We start from the raw sequence: 19,095 nt of genomic DNA on the forward strand, positions 1-19,095 counted from the left end.
GATAATAATTTTTGAAAATATAGATCTATCTCTTTTAACTTTGTTTTTACTCCATTCTTTTTCTTTTTTACAAATAAATTGACAAAGCGTGCTTCCCAATCTATCGATCCTAAATTAGTCCGCTATTGATATTCACTCTGTGTCTCTAAGATATGAATTCTTCCATAAACGCTATAAGCAAAATGTGACAAAAAAATCGCAATAAAATTCTCTTTTATGTGCGTATGAATTGTGATGAATCGCCATTAAATCAAAATTTTGGAGCAAATCACGTGTCTTCCCCATAACGAATCGACAACCAATAGAGATTTCACAATTTCTCATAATTATTTATACTCTGATAAAGCAATCACTATATATACCTCTAATTTTCTAAAACTAAACTCTTTTGCCAAACTCAGCCATATAAAATGCACCAATTTTATGTAGTTACAATAGAACAACACATGACATTAGCTATAAACTCATCCCTCCAAGCTCCTATATGATACTCCCTACGTTCTCTAATAAATACAGTGAACTATTTTCTTTTTAATCCATCCCTGAAAATTATGAACTTTTTAAATTAGGAAATATAAAAATTATTAATAATGTGGATCCCACTATCCACTAATATTATTTCTACTACATTTTTTTCTTCATTTCTCTTATTTTGCCAATTTTACATTAAAATTCATGCCTCATCGAAAGTTCAAATTTATTAGCAATCCACCGAAGAATTTGGGAACATTTCTATGAGCATTTAAGATTTTATATTTTCTTGGAGTTGTATTGGTGAGTATCTTAGCGGGAGAGATTCCCTCGACAGATACAACCTACTGTTAGGTCTTGTCATAAACGAGGCCTATGTACACAGTGCGATCGTCGTTGACTCGTAGTAATCTTGAAGTAGCTAGATATTGAATTAATGATTACTATAACAGAGAATTTGTGCAATCAGAATCTTAGAATTCCTTTGCTCTCATCCCAATTATCATTTATCATTTATCATTTTGTTACTTGAATAATGAAAACTCATTTTATGTGTCGTCTAGATCGTTTAAGATATTTATGTTGTAGTACTTAGAATTATTTGGTGCTTGTGGATATGATACACTTGTTTACCCTTAAGCTATATAGTTGATATGTCTCCACTTGCAATTAATTATCGTGCTAAAAAATAGTACATCAGTTTCTTGCACATTATAGTCCCAAAATTTCAAACAAGCTTCCAGAAAGGTGTAGAGGACTTGAGAGGGCACACGACCGAACCCCAATGACGAGTCAAACTCATACTTCCTTTGTCCCCATTAAAGATGACTCATTTTTCTTTTTGGTTTGTCCCAACTAAAATGACACATTACTAAAACGAAAACATCTTTCTTCCTACTTTATTTTCTCTTTTACTTTACTCTCTACACTTTATACACAAAATAAAATTGTATAAATTCACATGCCAAACATCTTCTTTGGGACGAAGGAGTACTTGGTACTTAGAACTCTACTCAAAAGAACTTCGGATTTTGGGATAGCAAGGTTCAATAAGACTCGTTTGAAAACCCAGGAACGGCCCAAAATCAGGCCCGCTAACTGCCCTCAGTCCAAGCCCATGCCAGTTTATTAGGGTTTAGAGTATATAGTACTTTAATTATCTTAAATCCCCCTGGGTCCCACCCATCTCTGGCATCAAGTATAATTATATGATCTTACCAATCTTACTTAAATTTATGGGATTTTCTTTTCCATAACATAATTACTTGATGACTTGAGGCTTAAACAAGCATGGTAGATTTCAATTTTCAAGTGTATATTCTTTGGTACCCATTTGAATATGACATGGATTATTATATACTTATATTTTATTTCTCTTGGTATAATAATGGTGTTTGAGTTGTTTGGTGCTAATGATGCTGGATGTTTTGGTTAAGTTAGTACTCTAATTTAGTCTAATGCAATTTAGTACTCCTTCTTAGACAGTTTATCAGTGAAGTGCTTTGATTTGATATCGGTTCAGTTTTCAACATTAGATTTCATAATTAAATTTAATTTAAATTTAATTTTGTATTATTATTGGTTAATGAAATTTACTATTTTTAATACGAGAGTCTTGTATTGCTTATGTATGCATTTTGTTGCATCATTACCACTTCAATTTTATGATTAAGGATAAGCTTCGGTTTTCTACATTTTCTTAATTGAGCTCTACTGTCGTATTTTTTCGGACTATTGATTTTTTCTATTTGAGTGCAACGAATTTTGTGCAATCTGCTTTATATACTCCGTATTAAAAAAAAATACGGCCCAACTCGATCCAGCCCACTTACCAAGGGGGCTTAGGCAGAGCTGAGTCCAGAGCCCAGCTCGCTTCGGACATGGGCCTAGACCAAACTATGCCTCATTAGGCCTCGTCCGGGCCGACCAGTTGACAACCTTCTCCATCTCGGTGCATGTGCATTGGGACGACCTGCATCGCATAAAGTGGCATGGTATTCATAACCAATTGAGCCAAAGCAACCCAAGCAACTAAAGAGAGCTAACCAACATTCCAAGCTCCAATCTTCCCCTACATTTTATCCAGAATATAAGCATAAGTAGTTTACTCACTCTTTGATGCAACAAAACACTCAGATGCACGCCCTACACCTCTTTAATCTATATTCGTACAGTCCTCACCATGAACACTAGTACAGGAGAATAAACATGTGTGTTTGCAATGCCAACCTTCATACTCAGTTCATTAGCCAACCATTCCACACATACAAGTATAGTGAGAACCGGCAGCCATGGTAGTAACTGTATCTCACATGATAGTAGTTGTATCACAAATTGAATCGACAAATATTCAACTATTTTGACTAGCATTTTGTGGCTTTTGCAATTGAATTCTTGGGACATCCCAATCAATTGAGTAAACAAGAACAACTATTTGTTCATAGGTTTGTAGTGCTGATGTGCTCAAGTTTTTCCAAGTGAAAAATTCAATCCATACCTAATAACAGTGTTGGTGGTAGCCAACTAAACTCTAATCAACTTTCAAAAGTTACAATAGAATAAATCAAGAAAAGTGCAGTTTGATATCTCATATTTTCACATGGATCCCCAGAAAATTTTCAGAAACAGCCCAAAACAGCAAGCTTGTATAGAAGCGTGAAAAAGTGTGGTTGAAGCCTCTTATACTGATGAGGATCAGCAACAGCCTTGTACTTCATTTGGCTCCACAAGCATGTAAAGTGGCTTTCCATTTAGCCTGTTCTCTGCCTATAACAAGATCCAACAAATGCTCAACTTCCATAAACCATCAAATTCAACAACACAACACATGATTCGGACCAAGTGTTACCTTAATAAGCTCGGGCACTCCGATAACACAAGCACATTCCACCACTTGAGCCCCCACGCATTCTTGAAACACACCCAAACAGAACACCATTATTTGTGAAGCATGAAAAATGTTTGAATACCATCTTAAGAAGGAAAATTCACCTAACAGCTTGATAGCTGCAGAAATGGTCCCACCAGTAGCAACAAGATCATCAATCACCACTGCCTTCTCCCCTTGTTGCACAGCACCAACATGCATCTCTAGGCAGTCCTTACCATATTCCAGCTCATACGCCTCTGATATTACTTTACCTACACACCTTGTGGTCAAAGGTACTACTCACTATACCTCATTTATTATTTCCCCTTCAATTATCTCACCTGACTACTAGCATTGCCATTTGCCAGCCCTACTGGCTCCAACATTATTTCTAGCTAATGACTTGAAAGTATTCAATTTATGAAGGAAATATGCAATACATACCGGGCAATTTTCCACGTTTGCGCAGTGGAACAAACTTGGCACCAATAGCCAAGGCAATACAAGGAGCAAACATAAATCCTCTTGCTTCAATTCCTTCAAAAACAAGGAAATCCAATTTACAAATCCCACATTTCCAGCCCAAATGTAGTACTGATGAAGAGAGTTTATATAAAGCGAAAAATGGATAGGAGAGAGGGGGTGAAAAACCTGCAACAACAGAAATGGCCATGTCTCTGTATCTCTCGACAAAAATGTCGACTGTGTCTTTGAAAACTTTGTGGTTGAGAAACAAAGGGGTTATATCTTGGAACATTATACCTACAAACAAAAATTCAAATTGAACATGCATACAGAAAGAAAGCAGGAAGACATTTTAGGTTGCTCCAAGACCTGGTTTTGGGAAATGGGGTATCACTCTAATTGCATCAGAAATCGCCTCAAGCCTTGGGTCTCCCTTCAACCCATTCTCTGCTGCAAACATCTTCCTCTCCTCCCTTCTCCCAATTCTCTGACTCTCTCTGCTTCTTGTGCTTTTATAAAACAAGACTGATGCGGGAAATTTTCAAAATCATCTCAAATACTTCTACTTACTCCTTTATTTTCGATTACTAAAATACCCCTATATTCATCAAAAGTCTCACTAAATTTATTTTTTTGGCCATTCTTTTTGCTTTCTGAGCCACGTCTTGGTATTGCAGTAATGTAAGATTTCTTATTATTTCGACATAGGAAATTGGTCTCTAAAATCATGAACTTTGCCAAAATTTTGAATTTTCCATGAATTTTAAAATTGGTATATAATACCATGAACTTTGTATTTTGTTTGGTATTTCCCAAACTCACCCAAATATGATATTTTCGTCAAAATCTTATTTAACGGAAGCAACCGTGATATGTTTTATAATATTTTAAACCACTTTTTAAGTTCATAACATATAGGATAAAAAGTCACGTTGAAAACCATGTAAATTTAATTGTGTTAAGTATGATTAAAAAGCCTCGTAAGTTAGTCAAATATAGTAATAAACATGCCGTGGGAAAATAACAAACAAAATGTAAAGATTGTGATATTATATACCAATTTCAAAGTTCATGGGAAATACCAAATATTTGGCAAAGTTCATGGTTTTAGAGACCAATTTCCCATTCAACATACTCAATAACTTATTTTATGAACAAACTTGAATATTTTTCGATAAATAAAAAAATAAGTGTAATTGTAAATAATATTCATTCAACGTAAAAATGATAACTAGTAGTACTAAAATGGCAACAAATAAATGAAATAGAACATATCTAAAAGACTAAAGTGGAGATTTGATATTACAAATTGGTAGGAGTTTTTAATTGGAAGTTTTCTTCATAAATATCGAGGTTAGTTTAAAGAAATTGTAGTAGTAATAAATATTAAACCATAATGGTTTGGCAAAAAGTCTACTAAAATCTTTTGAGATATCGATCAATAAAGTCCAAGCTCTATTAAAGATTACTTGTTAGGTTTTAAGTGTTTGAAAGGTACAAAGTCTCATAAATTCATAATTATGTTTGTTTACGTAATTTGGAAAAAAACAAGAATCAGCTATTCTTTCAAATTTATTATTCCCTCTAATAAAGTCATTTTGTCATTTTGATACGTTCCATAAGAATAAAGTCATTTCTCTAAAGGAACATATTTTTCCATACTTACTTTACTCTCTCTTACTTTTTTTTCTCTCTTCATCTCTCTATTTTTTTTATTTTCCATTTTATCCTACTTCTATTTAACTCACTTAACATAATTTTTCTTAATATTCATGTCAAAAAAAATATCTTCATTACTATGGAACAGAGGGACTAGTTATTACTAGTACATAATCTTACCTAATACGAGAGGTTTTCTTAGTTCCAAATAAATGCAAGAAAAAATTAAGTAAAACATGAAGAAAAATCTTGGTGATTAAATCAAACCTAATGTTTCGCAGTAATTGGAAAATCTTAGTGATTATAAATCTTGGTGATTACAAATGAAATGTGGTGGCTTTTCGTGGGAATCGAGGTAAGGAGGATAATTTGGTACTTTTGATGAAAATTGACGGCTGTAGGTATGCAGAGAATCATGTAAGTTCAGCCTTTTTAGATTTTGTTGTGGTCCCCACTCTCAACTTCGTTATTCATATTTTTCTCTTTTCCCCTCTCACCCCACTATAACTACACAATTACAAAATCACCCACCGCCTTCTTCGTTTTAAAATTATAAACCAAACCTAATGTTTCGCAGTATTAGAAAATTGCCCCGCCATTCCTTCATTTGCAACTTTTGTTTGTACTCCTACTAACAATGTTTATTTCAAATGAATGACAATGTAAATTTATCGGACCCTTCAAGTATTGACAAATTTAGGTTATGATTCCAAATGAATATCCGATAATACTATGATTTTGGAATCACAAGAATAAGATAGATGTAAAAGAATACTCCACATTCCAAAAAAATATTTATAATGAAATTTGTTTGTCTACGTTGATTTGGATTGCTTTCTTACCCTCACTATGGTGCCGGCTAAAAGTCGGCGTTTCTTCGCCGTCTATCGCCGAGTTATCGCCGACCAATGGGAGAGGTCGGCGATAATTCGGCAATTTTTCCTCCCGTTTTATCGCCAACCGGCGTTAAATCGCCGGATTATCGCCGAATTATCGCCGACCACTGTGGGCGATAAATATATATATATATATATATATATATATATATATATTTTTTAATTTCCCCCCCTATAAATACACACCTTCTCTTCATTCTCTCCCCATCCTCATCCCTTTTCTCTCTTCATTCTCTCCTCATCCCTTTTCTCTCTTCATTTATTTTCTCTCTCCATCTATATTTAATGAATTCTGAATCGTCTTCTCATTCTCGGTCCGACGAGAATTAAATTAAATTACTATTATTTGTTTTGTCTTATAAATTAAATTAGCTAGCTTTATTATATACAAAAATAAAACAATTAAATTAGTGATGATGTAAAAATGAAATGTTGAGTTAGAAAGAAATAAGGGAGGAACCATTGGAGCTGTTGGCTAAAAGTTGGCTAAAAACTGAGGATAAATTATGGTGCTGATGTGGCGCTGATGTGACAGGAGTTAGGGAGAAATAAGGGAGGTTTTAGGAAAACTGTTGGGAATGCTCTAATGAAAATATTGACGAAGGTTAGTTTCCATATAATCATGATGGTCCAGCCCCTTTTTCTAATTATTCTCGTCTTTAATTAGTGCTACTAATATATTATTCCATCCATCCACCAACAAATATCACACAAAAATTTGCATGAATTCAAGAAATTTTTTTAAAAAAAGTTAATAGAAATTTTATTAATTTTAGTAATAAAATATGTGTAGAAATGAATTTGTTTTATAGTAAAATGTTAAAAAAATACATAAGTTAGTGAACTACAAGGTCCATTTGCCAAATATATTAAAAATAAAATGAGACATTTTATAAGGGACATGTGCCGTGTGGAACACATAACGAGTGACGGATGACGTACATAATATTTGCATTTGCATAATATTATTATCTAACTAAATCTTCAAACTACTAAAAAAGGACAATTAGTTGCAAATATCACGAACTTTGATAAAATTTTGGACTTTTTCAACTTAAAACTATAACATAAAACTAATGAACTTTGTTGGTTGCCGATTTTCCATGCTTGATATTTTCGCCTAAATAGTTAAGCTATAAAAATTAGCAACAATATCAAAGTTCATGGCATTTACAATCAATTTTTAATTTTATGTGAAAATTTAAAATTCAACAAAAGTTCGTGATATTAGTAATGGATTTCTCAAACTAAAACGTAGCAACAATTATTTAGATAGGCAAATTTATGGAAAATTTTAAAATTTGATCAAATTTTGATATGTCCAATAACTGTTAAAGTTTACTATAAAAAAATAAGAAATTTTGATTTGCCTCAACTAGAATACAACAAACTCATTTACAAGAATTATATCTGATATGAAAAATGGAAAATCGAATCTATTTATCACCAACAATTAGTCTCAATGTTATCCATTCATAATATAATAATAGTACTGGAATAATTTAAACTTGAAATTTTTTCTAATTAATTTATAAAATTACGAAACTAATAAATTTTATTTTTCATAATTGTATTTAGAATAATTAAGCCGAAGGATTGTAAATTGAAAAAACTGGGATTTGGCAATTGATGGAAGGTCCCACATGGTATAATCGACGTGGGAGATATGTTCATGTGCACGCCCGCCGTATGAAAAGAAAAATAACTACCGTCTCATAACACAATCATTTGAAGATTTTCTTAGAAATTTGCTCTTAGAAATGTCCATTTATATCAAACGGCTAAATGCTAATATTGCTCTTCTCTTTAATCACAGCCGTTGAGAATCTTTTGCAAGATTTTTCTACTGTAATTGAAATGGGAGGTAGGTATCTGACGTCCAATCTTTTAACTACTTCTACTATTATATTGATGGAGGGATATGTGTTTTTGTTTACTGCTACTGCCTATGGGATGTGTGTGAATCATAGTACTTCCATGCTGCCTAGAGTTGTCAATTGAGCTGGGTCTGGGTTAGGCTCATTGGTTGAAATGAGCTCCAATTGGGTTATTTTGTAAATCCAAGCTCAATACCAACACAAGCCCATAATTCCTATATTAGTCGTGGCGTTCATTTTGTCACGGAAATTAGAGTATTTAGATGTTAATTTGATAGAGAATAAATATGAGATAACAAAATTTTTTGTCAAAAATAATCTCTCCATCCCATAATAGATGACACATTTTTTTTAAAGCTATCTCTCACATTAATATAAATATATTATTTTATTTTTCCATCTAACACACAAAACAACATCTTCTAAAATTTTGTGTCATTTTCCAAGTATGTCATCTATTATGGGACAAAGAGAGTACGACTCAACTACTCCAGGACGATCCAAAGAAAACAACTTAATTACTATGGGACAAAATGAGTATTTATTAATCAAAATTGTAGTTTAATAATCTTAATTGAATGAATTGGTCCCAACTAACTGGAATTTCAATTATTAATTAGATTTTAAACTTAATTACTTTACTTGTAAATCTAAAAAATAAATTTTGTTTCGAATGACATATATTGTGACATTGAATTTATTATGTTATTGTGATATTTTGTTTTATTATTACATATATATACAAAAGTAAATATATTAGACCTTTAGATAGGATTTGATTAGGAATAGTAATTAACATCCATTGTATATTGCGTCATTTGATTGCATTTGAATTTCACACTTTGAAATCTACGATTACTATTCAATTGAGGCACCGAACCCTATGTTGTAGTACTGCATTAGATCAAAATAAAGGCTTTGTAAATCAAACTCAGATGCTTAGAATGTTGCTAAAGATTTTTCGAAAGAAAGCTGCGACGGTCTAATCCTAGCTCACGATCTCAACTAAAGTCACTACTGCGAAGACGAGGAAGAGAGTGCCGCCAATATATGAAATAGTCTTCTCGGAGAGGAACGTTCCCAAGAACGACCCCCCTAGAACAGCAAGCTGCATTTATCAAACCAAAGATCTCAGGTTCAAATCAGTCAGTATTCGGATTTCATATAGAACGATGCCTTGCAAGCTCACCAGTGTTGCCACTCCATGACCAGCAAGTGCCCCTGCAATGACTCCTAGGGGCGATGAAGCCGCAGCAAGTGCTACAACAATTCATGTTTCGCATCAACAATTCTAGTCACACTCGAATTAGAAGGCATTGACGGAGGCGATATATACCTATTGTGGAGAAAAAAGATTTGTCCCCCCATTCAGCTACAAATACGAGCACGAATGTGCTCAGGACCGTGTTGGCAGCGGAAAGTATGCCTGCGCCCGACCCTGAGACTTCGGAAACAGCCAGTTCTGCCTGCATGGATCAATCATTTGACATTCAACTGTGGAAACAAGTTTGAATCATTATGTGTGTGTAGATAAGATACCTCTTTTTGTTCTTCTTCTGCTTTGAGGCCATCACCAGATGCAGCATCAAGCAAGGATGAAACACCAAAATATACCTAATATATTTAGTTTTAGTTAATTAGGTATACAAGCTGAGGTAGCTAGTGATGACGAGAGAGAAAGCAAGCCTTACCAGCAAGCAAACTGCAGCAAGATCATCAAGAGGCAAATCAGCATTTCCAAGCCTGATTGCAAAAGGCCAGATTTATGTTAACAACAAAAAAAAAAGATTCAAACAAAAACTATATATTAGTACTAGTAATTTTGACATGAAACCTGAACGGGAGGATGTCATCGACATAATGAAAAGTTCGTCCAAGAACAACCGATATAACTGTCATAACTCTGTCCAGTCCAAATAGCATCAAGAAATGAGAAAGACTACTAACAACATACTTGATAGACTGTATAGAGACTCGAGAGGTGTAAGAACATACGCGAGTGCACCAAAAGTCCCAATGAATGTGACAGCAGCAGAGTTTCTAGCTGCTAGAAGTGCCTGCTCACAACATCACAATGCTCATCTTACTGAAATTGCAAACAGATTATTCATGTACATTCACACTAGTGGTGTCTTACTGCGATGAAGAAGGTTTTATCCCCGAGTTCTGAAAAAAATATCAGCAAGAAGGCCTGCAAGCAAGGATTGTGAATTTTTAAAAGTAATGAAGATTTTGGAGCAAATAGAGGGAGACATGAAGATTATTGTACAAGTTAAAAGGGAGAATTTCCTAACTGAAGCAAAACCTGTGCTTAAATCGCCAGCATCCCCTAAAAATGGAAGCGATTGCAGGCTGCTGGCAACGTCTGGACCTGCAAGCGCTTGTTGAGCGGTTAGGAAGGTGAAGAGTCCAGAAGACAGTAGAATCTTCGTGAAACTAAGCGACGGAGCATCTCCAACTTCATGGTCTAACAATGTGTCACATTTCTTCCTTGGCTTGTGTTGACGCTGAAATGTAAATTTTGCAGGAGAGCTGCAAATTTTTCGTTTCTCCTTCGTTCTCCTGAGTTCCTGAGGGTAAAAACTATACAGTTTCAAGGTACATGAATCTGATGCTGTGTAATGTGGTATTACTATGGGCATTAGCAACCTTAGCCGATGCAGAAACCGCAAAAGATGAGACCAGAGAACCATACGAAGATGGCTTTTTCTTCCCTACAAGCAAGGCAAATCAATCATCTATATATCAAGAAACCAATGTGCATATGTAAAAAACACTCTGAATTCACAAAACTGAGGTCTAAATTGTTGTTTTGGATACAGCATTTCACAATGCAATCTGATATCATGCACCAGCTGAAATTAACATCTGTACCTAAAAAGCTACTACTCCACATTTTAGTAACCATCATTAGTCTGCCCAGAAAATAAAGATGAATTCTTTCACTAAACAGAAGAATTATATTTTTGGAAACTACAGAGAAATCACATTAAAAACTCCAAATAAATAGAAAGAAAATGATAATATTCCAAGTTAAGAGATTACTTGAATGAAACCGTGGGGGAAAGAAGAAATTGAGGGTGGGATGAGCAAGAGAGCTCCATGGAAAGGTAGCCAAGCGAGCCCCAGATAGACTACTGTGGCCCATCATTTCTCTGTGTCTAAAAAAAATGAACCTTTATATTTTGGGAAAGAATAAGGAAGAAGCATGAAATGAAGCCATCAATATGTGTTGATTTGAGGATGAAAACTGTTCTAATTGCAAATGTGAAGTGATAACACTGATATGGCACTAGATATATACATGTGGTGGAAACAACTGAATCCCATGCTGATTTGGCATGTGGGGCTCAAATTCAACCCATACCACTTTTTTTCTTTCTTTTTTTTTCATATAAGTAGTTTATCACTACCATTTTATTAAATCAAATATACTCCAACATCTTGTGCAATCACGAAAAAACCAAGATATATAGAACCAAAAAAAGAGTATAAATTGACATCAAGATTGAATCTTTTTTCCCTCAAGAAGCAGCCAACACTGAAACTAGAGGATGGATTCACATCATGATTGAATCCATTTCAAAGATCAAATCTAGGTGTTCTTAAATCTGTAGTGAAATTTTGGTGGCATTCTGAGATAATTGATTGTTGTAAACAGAGTCCAGGCATCAAAATCAGTAATTACATCAAGATTTATAATTTCAGATCTATACAGCTTAAAAATACCTCCAACATCCTGTGCAATCACGAAAAAACCAAGATATGTAGAACTAAAATAGACATCAAGATTGAATCTTTTCAAAGATCAAATCTTGGTGTTAGTAAAACTATGGTTGCAATATGAGATAATTGATAGTTGAAAACAGAGTTGAAACATAAAAATCAGTAGTTACATACTATAGTTTGTTTTAAAAAATACATAGGAAGTAGAATGGAAATCGATCAAGAAGTAGGGAGCACTTTGTTGACGATGTCTTGACTGAGGGCGGCGATCTGCGAATCGAGGGCGGCAATGGTATCCTCCTTCTGCTTCTCAAGGCTAGCAAGCGCCTCCTGCAGCTCCGCCTCGATCTTCTTCCTGCCCTCAGCCAGCTTCTCCTCCACCTCCACCTGCGTCTCCTTCTTCATCTTGTTCAGCGCCGCCGATATCTCCGCCCTGGCCGCCTTCATCAGCGCCGCCCCCTGCTCCTCCAGCTGCTTCACCTCCGCCGACGTGTCCTTCACGCTGTTCAGCTTCTCTCTGATCGCCGCGTCTCTCTCGTCCATGAATTTCCCCAGCGGCGAGTAGTACAGCTTGTCCATTGCGAACATCAGGAACAGGAACTCCGCCGCGATGATGGGGAGAGTCAGATTGAAGTCGAAAAGGGCCGCCTTCTCGATGTCTGCCGCCAGCGACGGCGGCGCGTGGCTTAGGGACAAGGCTGTGGCGGCGGCGAGGAGGTGCTGGGGCTTGACTTTGAGGGATGTGGGGAGACTGATTTTGGGGACAGAAAAATGGGGTTGAGTTTGGATTTGGGGTTTGGGTTTGTGGGCGGTGATTAGAGTTCTTGGAGAGGCCATGATCATGTTGGCCATGGATGCTCTGCTTCAGCTTCTGCAAGTTCTTGATTTTTTTTTCTTGTTTTTGAGTGGAGTGGTTGTTTGTGTTGGAGAGGGTAACCAAATCTTGCAAAAAAGGCTATCTCTTTCTCTGCCACACAAATTGATGAGAGGTGGCCGTTCCATGCCAAAATCCAAAATATTATCCTTCTTCTAAATAAAACCACTTATTAAACTGTAAATTAATTAGGAATATTACTAAATTCTTTAGAATAAAATTTGAACTCTGTGGAAGTTTGCACAATTTTTTCAATTAATTTGTATCTTTACAAACACATCGAAAATGTAACTAGTAAGTCGTGAGGAAAAAAGAAGATTAATGGGTTAGTTTCTAGCCTCCTCTCTTTAAACACATTACTGCTACTTCTCTTACATTATAGGAATAATCAAAGTGACTGTAGACTGCAGTGCTGTTAACAAGAACCAATTCTAGTCTCTCTATAAGGTGGAAATGCGTCACCAATCTCCACTTCTTAAAACCAGAAAGTATGCTTTACAGCAGCAAGTCCTCCTTCGAAAGTCATGCTTCCCTCTTGGACATTAGAATCTTGTACCACCGTCAAAATATCAAGAGATGCAAACGCAATGCACAAAAATCCATTGAAGAAGTTGAGACTTGAAAGCAGTTATTTCCCAATAAGCTTATAATAGGCATACAGGCCTGAGCCTATGAAGCCGAGAAGTTGCCCAATCACATTCAACTGGCAACAAAACACACATTCATATTAGGGTCAGAAGCATAGGAGAACAAAATGAAGTATCGTGTACTGCACGTACCAAATCGAATGGCAGCCCACCAAAAATAGCCCAGCCTAGTGTAATCGTGAAAAGATCCTGCAAAAACCGTACAAAATAGGCATGTTAGCATAAGTTTCTTGGCAGTCGACAACACTGTGAACATGATTTTGAAAGGGTGGTAGTGACAATATTGCTTCAGTTCAGTTCCTGCCCTCATTAAATGAATGGGGAACCCAAAAAGAAGTTTGATTTATATGCGATCACCAAATCGTCACAACTTCGAAAATTAAAACTAGTTTAAGAAGTAAGTATAAAAGAAAGAAGTAGAAGGAAAATAGGACAAACCTTTAAATTACCACAGATAGTCTGTGTGAGTGCAGAGTTCAGAGTCGTGTTGAGGAATATACTATAGTTCAGGAAGAAAGCTAGTATGCACGAAAAAAGTAGCACTGCCTGAAACCATATAAGCATGAAACAACTTATAAATGTATTAAGATGCACCACTCTAAAAATTCGTCACACGCATTACCAGGAAACCAGGAGAAAGCAAATATGGAAAACTCATCGTCATCTCCAAGTCACCTCGGAAAAGGGTCCAAAGCAGTAGAACAGGAGCACATAAGATTCCTACAGAAAAAACAGGTCTAACTCTCAAACAAAGAGTGTGGTGTCTGAATAATTAGGAGTTTAGGACTTCAAAGCTACAATTGTATAGGTACATACCGTTGCACCACATAAGGCCGAAGCTATTGAGGCCACTGGATTTTCCTGGGGGGAGAAAATTGGAATGATGAGCAAAGAATGGAGCTAAAAAGAGAACATTTGAACTGAGGGTAAAGGAGTAATACCAATACGGGCTATGGTTGCTAGATATATTGCAGTGGTAAAGTTGGACAGAAAAACAACAAGGTAGCTATAGGAGTCGAACGACAAGTCCCGGGATCCAGCAATAAAAGCACCCAGAACTATCAAGGTCACACTAACAAAACCATAATTATTAAGACAGTAGAAAAGGAATGAAATAATCTCACTTCGAACATATCCATATTAAGCAGAAATATTTTGGAAATAGAGAGTCCAGATTCAGAAGAGGGCCCAAAAGTAGATTGCTGTCATGATAAAACTTCTATTTGCAATGTTTGTGTATTCAATGCAAGTAGATTGTGGACTGTAGCAATCTATGTTCCAACACATTGACCGTGGAGGGTGAAAGTTTACCTTTAAAGTCTAGTTGAAGAGTTCGATCCAAAGTAAATAAACTTATGATTCATAATTGGTTTGCTATGTCAATCGATGGGTGATAATGTATGTTTTTATCATAGTTCGAACATAGTGAACCTTTTATGCTACCATGCACTTTCTGTGAGATAGGCAGCTAAATAATCTAATCAAAAAGCTTTGACAGAGTGAGATGGAGCTTACCTTCCAAGAATAGGACGTGTATACTTCTGCCTCACAAGGAGGTACTCAACAATCATTGTAACTACAACTGTAGTTCTTCGCAGTGTTGTATACATTGGAACATTAACACCTCGAACTGACTCCATGGTAACTAGCTTTCAAGGCAACCAAGAGAATTTGTGAATAAACTTTTGTATGGGGATAAAGATTACCATCTGCAACAGGACAAAGCTCAATAAATTAGGAGAGAAATGTTACCATGTAAAGCAAATAGGTAAAAGCGAGAGGTGAAGTGCGAATCAACGTCTGTATTGATACCAACATGTTGGAACTGTCACTGGCAGCTACGGATTCGTTAGCATTAAAAGAAATGAGCTTTGAGCGTCGTAGAACATAAAGCAAACAACATGAAGATATCATCTGCAGCATATACAATCAATCAAGTTATCAGAACCATGTCATCCACTGCAACTTAAAACATGAAAACCAAAGTGCTGTACTCCTTCTAAAGTGATGACTACCGAATTCCATAATGACCATTGATGGAAACTTTTGCCATCGGTACCCCTTCACCATTGATATCAGAAAATATTACTATACCTGACAAAGTGTAATGACGTTGGCACTCGGGAAGTTGTATGAAGAAAGAGCAGCTTTATTAAATAACACCAAGAGCACTGCAAAATAACAATGAACTCACTTTTTTAAAGACGACAAATCAAATTCGCACCATAAAACTCTGAGTGAGGCATGATTTTTGCATAGGACTACAATACTGTAGCTAATAATTCTCATTCTCCAAGACATGGTAAGCTTAATCTTTATTAGAACTAATATTTTAACCTTTTTATTGGAAATTAAACCTGCACAAAAAAATCTCCCAGCAAGGTTGATATTTTACAGTTCCAATACTCAATTGAACTCCACATTGATTTGAAAATTGACAATTCAGACAACTTAACCTCAATGAATATCAATATCTACGGAAATTCAACACTGAGGAAAACTCAATCCTCTCATTAGAACTAATAATTTCAGCTTCACTTGCACAGAAAATCAAACCCTTAACAGTAAATCAACTTAATTTGTTTTATATTGAATCCTTCGCCTATTGGCCTTAACGCTTAACGAATTAACTAAAATCAGAACAACTATTTTGGGATTAGAGAATTAAAAGATTACCAGCACAAGCCATGTAAGAGATGGCGGCATACGCTCCTCGTTTAGTCATGGCGGATCCTTTGAAGAGCTTCTCCTCGACTACCGGCGAAGGATCGGCCGACGCCATTGGTAGAATCGGAATGCTCTTAGCCATCGATTAGTCTCTTTCTTTGCGTTTGAAACAGATTCTTTAAACAGAGTGGAATACTTTCTTTCTGTTGAATACTTTTATTTCAATTTCTGGGTTTCTGATTAGGAAATAAATTTATTTCATAAATAAAGATTATGTGTTCGAATTTATGTTATTTCGGAAAAATATAGATACTCAAAGGCAAAACCTCTTCTGTCATTTTTTCTTCTCAAAATAAATTCTTTTCAAATTTTTCAGCCTTTTATTTCACCACTTCTTTATTACCGTTGCTAATAATTCTTCATGTCATTTTAACACTCATCATTAATTATGAATATCTAGGTCATGATTATTATTTTTGTTTTTTTTTTAGTTTTTTCATGATTTCAATTTTAGGGGTTCTAATTCTAAGTTATGCGAAAATGAGTAGTTCAATTGAAGTACTTGAAACAATAAGATCAGGTTAATCATATTTTCACAAAGATATTCAATTACGAATGATTTTATCTATATCAGAAGTTTACTTAAAATGACAAATCAAGTTTAGAGGAGTTAAAATATAAAAGTAAATTTTAATTTTATAATTAAAATATTAGTTATTCTTACATCTGTTCAAAAAAAATTGAGTTATCCATCAAAATTAATCTCTGTTACTTTTGATAAGTTTTTCCGTAATAAAGTGGATTTGTATTTTAACTAACAATACTTCAATTATTTTCTCTTTATTCTTATCAATTTAACATTAAATTCGCATTAATTTGCCGTGTGATCTACGTCCACTATAAGAACTGAGAAAATTTTCCACAGAGAGAGAATATGGCTGTTCAAAAGTATTTCTATGGGGTGGAAATAATTCTCACTGGCAGTCTACATTATATAATTAATTAAAGAATCAATTCGGATTTTATTTTTTCCCTACAATGGCATACACACATAACACATTATCGGGCACTAATGTAGGAACACAAATTTTGTTTCATTTTCAAGTATGACGAGGATTAAGGATATACTTAGGACTCGTTTGATACAAAAGATGGAATATGAGAAGATATGTAAAACAATATAAGAAATACGAGCTTCATGTCAAGATATGCAGAGATATAATTTTTTTATGTTGTTGTTTGATAGAAAAGAAATTATCTAAATTTGTATTGTATATTAAATAACATGGCTTAACTTGACAAATTGGTGAGATACATAAATAAGGTTAATGTTATAATTTTAGTAAGATTAGATAGGGCCCTGGTTTTATATTGGGCTTTGAATTAAGCTTAACTATGATATCAAACAATTAGAAATATCCATATATGCTTCTATATCTTGGTATTACTAACTTATTCAACGTTTACAATGCAGCTAATCTATTGCAGTTAATCCCACAAATGTTTTATCTAACGTTTGACAAACAATTTTTACATTGTCCTACTAATTTAATTGGATCACAAGTTCAAGTTCACAATGGTATGATTTAAAAAAAATTATGTTTATTTATCAATGAATAAAATAAAACACCGCTAAGCCGCATCTTTGTCCAATACCAATTCATAGCTTTTTTAGTGTTTGAAGTTTTTTTCAAAATAAAGTTTCTAACCTAATGCTTTGTTTAATAGTGAGAAGAAGTGTTCTTCAAACAAAAGTAGCTTTTCACTTTTAATAATGATAATTGTAATTGTAAATTTTTAGTGCTTTCCTTGCTGCAGTTTTCAATGCCTAACCAACTCGGACATTTCCATGATTCCATCAATACTCTTTTGTTTGAAAACATATGAATTGATAATTAAGTTAAATCAGTTAATGGAAAATGGATATATATTTCATATTTCGTCACATCAATATATGTAAAATAATTGCTACTATAACTTTTATTGGAGTATAGTAGTATTTTTTAAAGGAAATATACGCAACATATAGAAATCAACATAAAAAGATACGGCATATTGTATATGTAAAAAATATTTGAAACAAATCTTGACCAATGGTAAAAGTTTTTGACTTAATCTTTTTTCTTCTCACATTGCTCAAGTTGTGAGTTTATAATTATTTTGCGTCTATTTCATTCGATACCCCCAATTAGATTTTAATCATAAAGAAAGTGACAAGTTGAGCCTGGATAATATTTATACGGTTACATATTTGCATTTCTTGCATGATCAACTCAATTTCAACTGCTAACGTTGAACTTTTCTATTTCTAGAAACAAATAGATACGCCCACCAACAAATACTACAGTAATTAATTTTATTACATGTGTTCGTAGTATATACTTGTGAGCCATAATCTCATTGTCAACATTGTTGCATCAAGAATGGTTCTAGAAATCAGCGACATTGTAATCACAAATTTGCCAGCTGTATAAATATTAAATTAAAAATAAAATACGTATTGACAATACGTACTGTATTTGTCTTGTCATTTTGCAACCGTTATCTTCGTTAATCCCAATATACGAGAATACAAATTGATTACCTCAATCGATCTAATTAATTCATGTATTCATTGTTTAATATTCCTCAGTTTTTTTGCCATATCGCCGCTTTCATCGAAATTAATTATCTCATTAAATATTACTATAATGTTATGAATATATTGACGGAAATAATGACAAAGTTTTGGAAAAGATTTTTCTTAGAATATAGTGTGGTGTGAAATTTTCGAAATCGAAATTGACTAGACAAAATTGAAACTTGTCTTGATCTCAAGATAAATAATAGGAGTAGTAGATATAACTCCTCGTACGAATTGAAAATAAAGTTGTAGGAGTATTTTGTATTTAATATTTAGAACGTGAATGAATGGGGTGCAAATCCTGAAATCGGTTAGATGCAC

At 34.4% G+C, this 19,095-nt stretch overlaps 4 protein-coding genes across 4 annotated transcripts; all 4 read right to left on the minus strand.

The window, feature by feature from the left end:
- Nucleotides 1-2,888: 2,888 nt before the first annotated feature.
- On the minus strand, nucleotides 2,889-4,337 carry LOC125196660 (adenine phosphoribosyltransferase 5-like). The gene is made up of 6 exons (XM_048095265.2): nucleotides 4,175-4,337; nucleotides 3,992-4,102; nucleotides 3,785-3,877; nucleotides 3,463-3,612; nucleotides 3,320-3,381; nucleotides 2,889-3,237 (listed from the first exon to the last, which is right to left on the minus strand). Exons 1-6 carry the CDS (start codon nucleotides 4,263-4,265, stop codon nucleotides 3,166-3,168), a joined length of 579 nt encoding a protein of 192 aa, XP_047951222.1. The 5' UTR covers nucleotides 4,266-4,337; the 3' UTR covers nucleotides 2,889-3,165.
- A 4,799-nt stretch (nucleotides 4,338-9,136) lies between these two features.
- LOC125192622 (GDT1-like protein 1, chloroplastic) lies at nucleotides 9,137-11,511 on the minus strand. Its single transcript, XM_048090245.2, has 11 exons — nucleotides 11,283-11,511; nucleotides 10,887-10,951; nucleotides 10,532-10,807; nucleotides 10,375-10,428; nucleotides 10,233-10,294; nucleotides 10,072-10,140; nucleotides 9,929-9,980; nucleotides 9,777-9,851; nucleotides 9,574-9,703; nucleotides 9,427-9,497; nucleotides 9,137-9,345 (listed from the first exon to the last, which is right to left on the minus strand). The coding sequence occupies exons 1-11, from the start codon at nucleotides 11,386-11,388 to the stop codon at nucleotides 9,226-9,228; spliced, it is 1,080 nt and encodes a 359-aa protein (XP_047946202.1). The 5' UTR covers nucleotides 11,389-11,511; the 3' UTR covers nucleotides 9,137-9,225.
- A 578-nt stretch (nucleotides 11,512-12,089) lies between these two features.
- On the minus strand, nucleotides 12,090-12,889 carry LOC125192624 (ATP synthase subunit b', chloroplastic-like). The gene has a single exon (XM_048090247.2). It carries the CDS (start codon nucleotides 12,813-12,815, stop codon nucleotides 12,183-12,185), a length of 633 nt encoding a protein of 210 aa, XP_047946204.1. The 5' UTR covers nucleotides 12,816-12,889; the 3' UTR covers nucleotides 12,090-12,182.
- A 163-nt stretch (nucleotides 12,890-13,052) lies between these two features.
- Nucleotides 13,053-16,390, minus strand: LOC125192623 (Nucleotide/sugar transporter family protein). Its single transcript, XM_048090246.2, has 10 exons — nucleotides 16,161-16,390; nucleotides 15,579-15,655; nucleotides 15,237-15,398; nucleotides 15,000-15,133; nucleotides 14,426-14,556; nucleotides 14,301-14,345; nucleotides 14,107-14,204; nucleotides 13,923-14,030; nucleotides 13,617-13,673; nucleotides 13,053-13,540 (listed from the first exon to the last, which is right to left on the minus strand). The coding sequence occupies exons 1-10, from the start codon at nucleotides 16,291-16,293 to the stop codon at nucleotides 13,466-13,468; spliced, it is 1,020 nt and encodes a 339-aa protein (XP_047946203.1). The 5' UTR covers nucleotides 16,294-16,390; the 3' UTR covers nucleotides 13,053-13,465.
- Nucleotides 16,391-19,095: the final 2,705 nt, after the last annotated feature.

The sequence above is a fragment of the Salvia hispanica genome, chromosome 4 (genome assembly GCF_029641045.1).
Source record: "Salvia hispanica isolate PSC_SH4W2 chromosome 4, Shi_PSC_v1, whole genome shotgun sequence".
NCBI lineage: Eukaryota > Viridiplantae > Streptophyta > Magnoliopsida > Lamiales > Lamiaceae > Salvia > Salvia hispanica.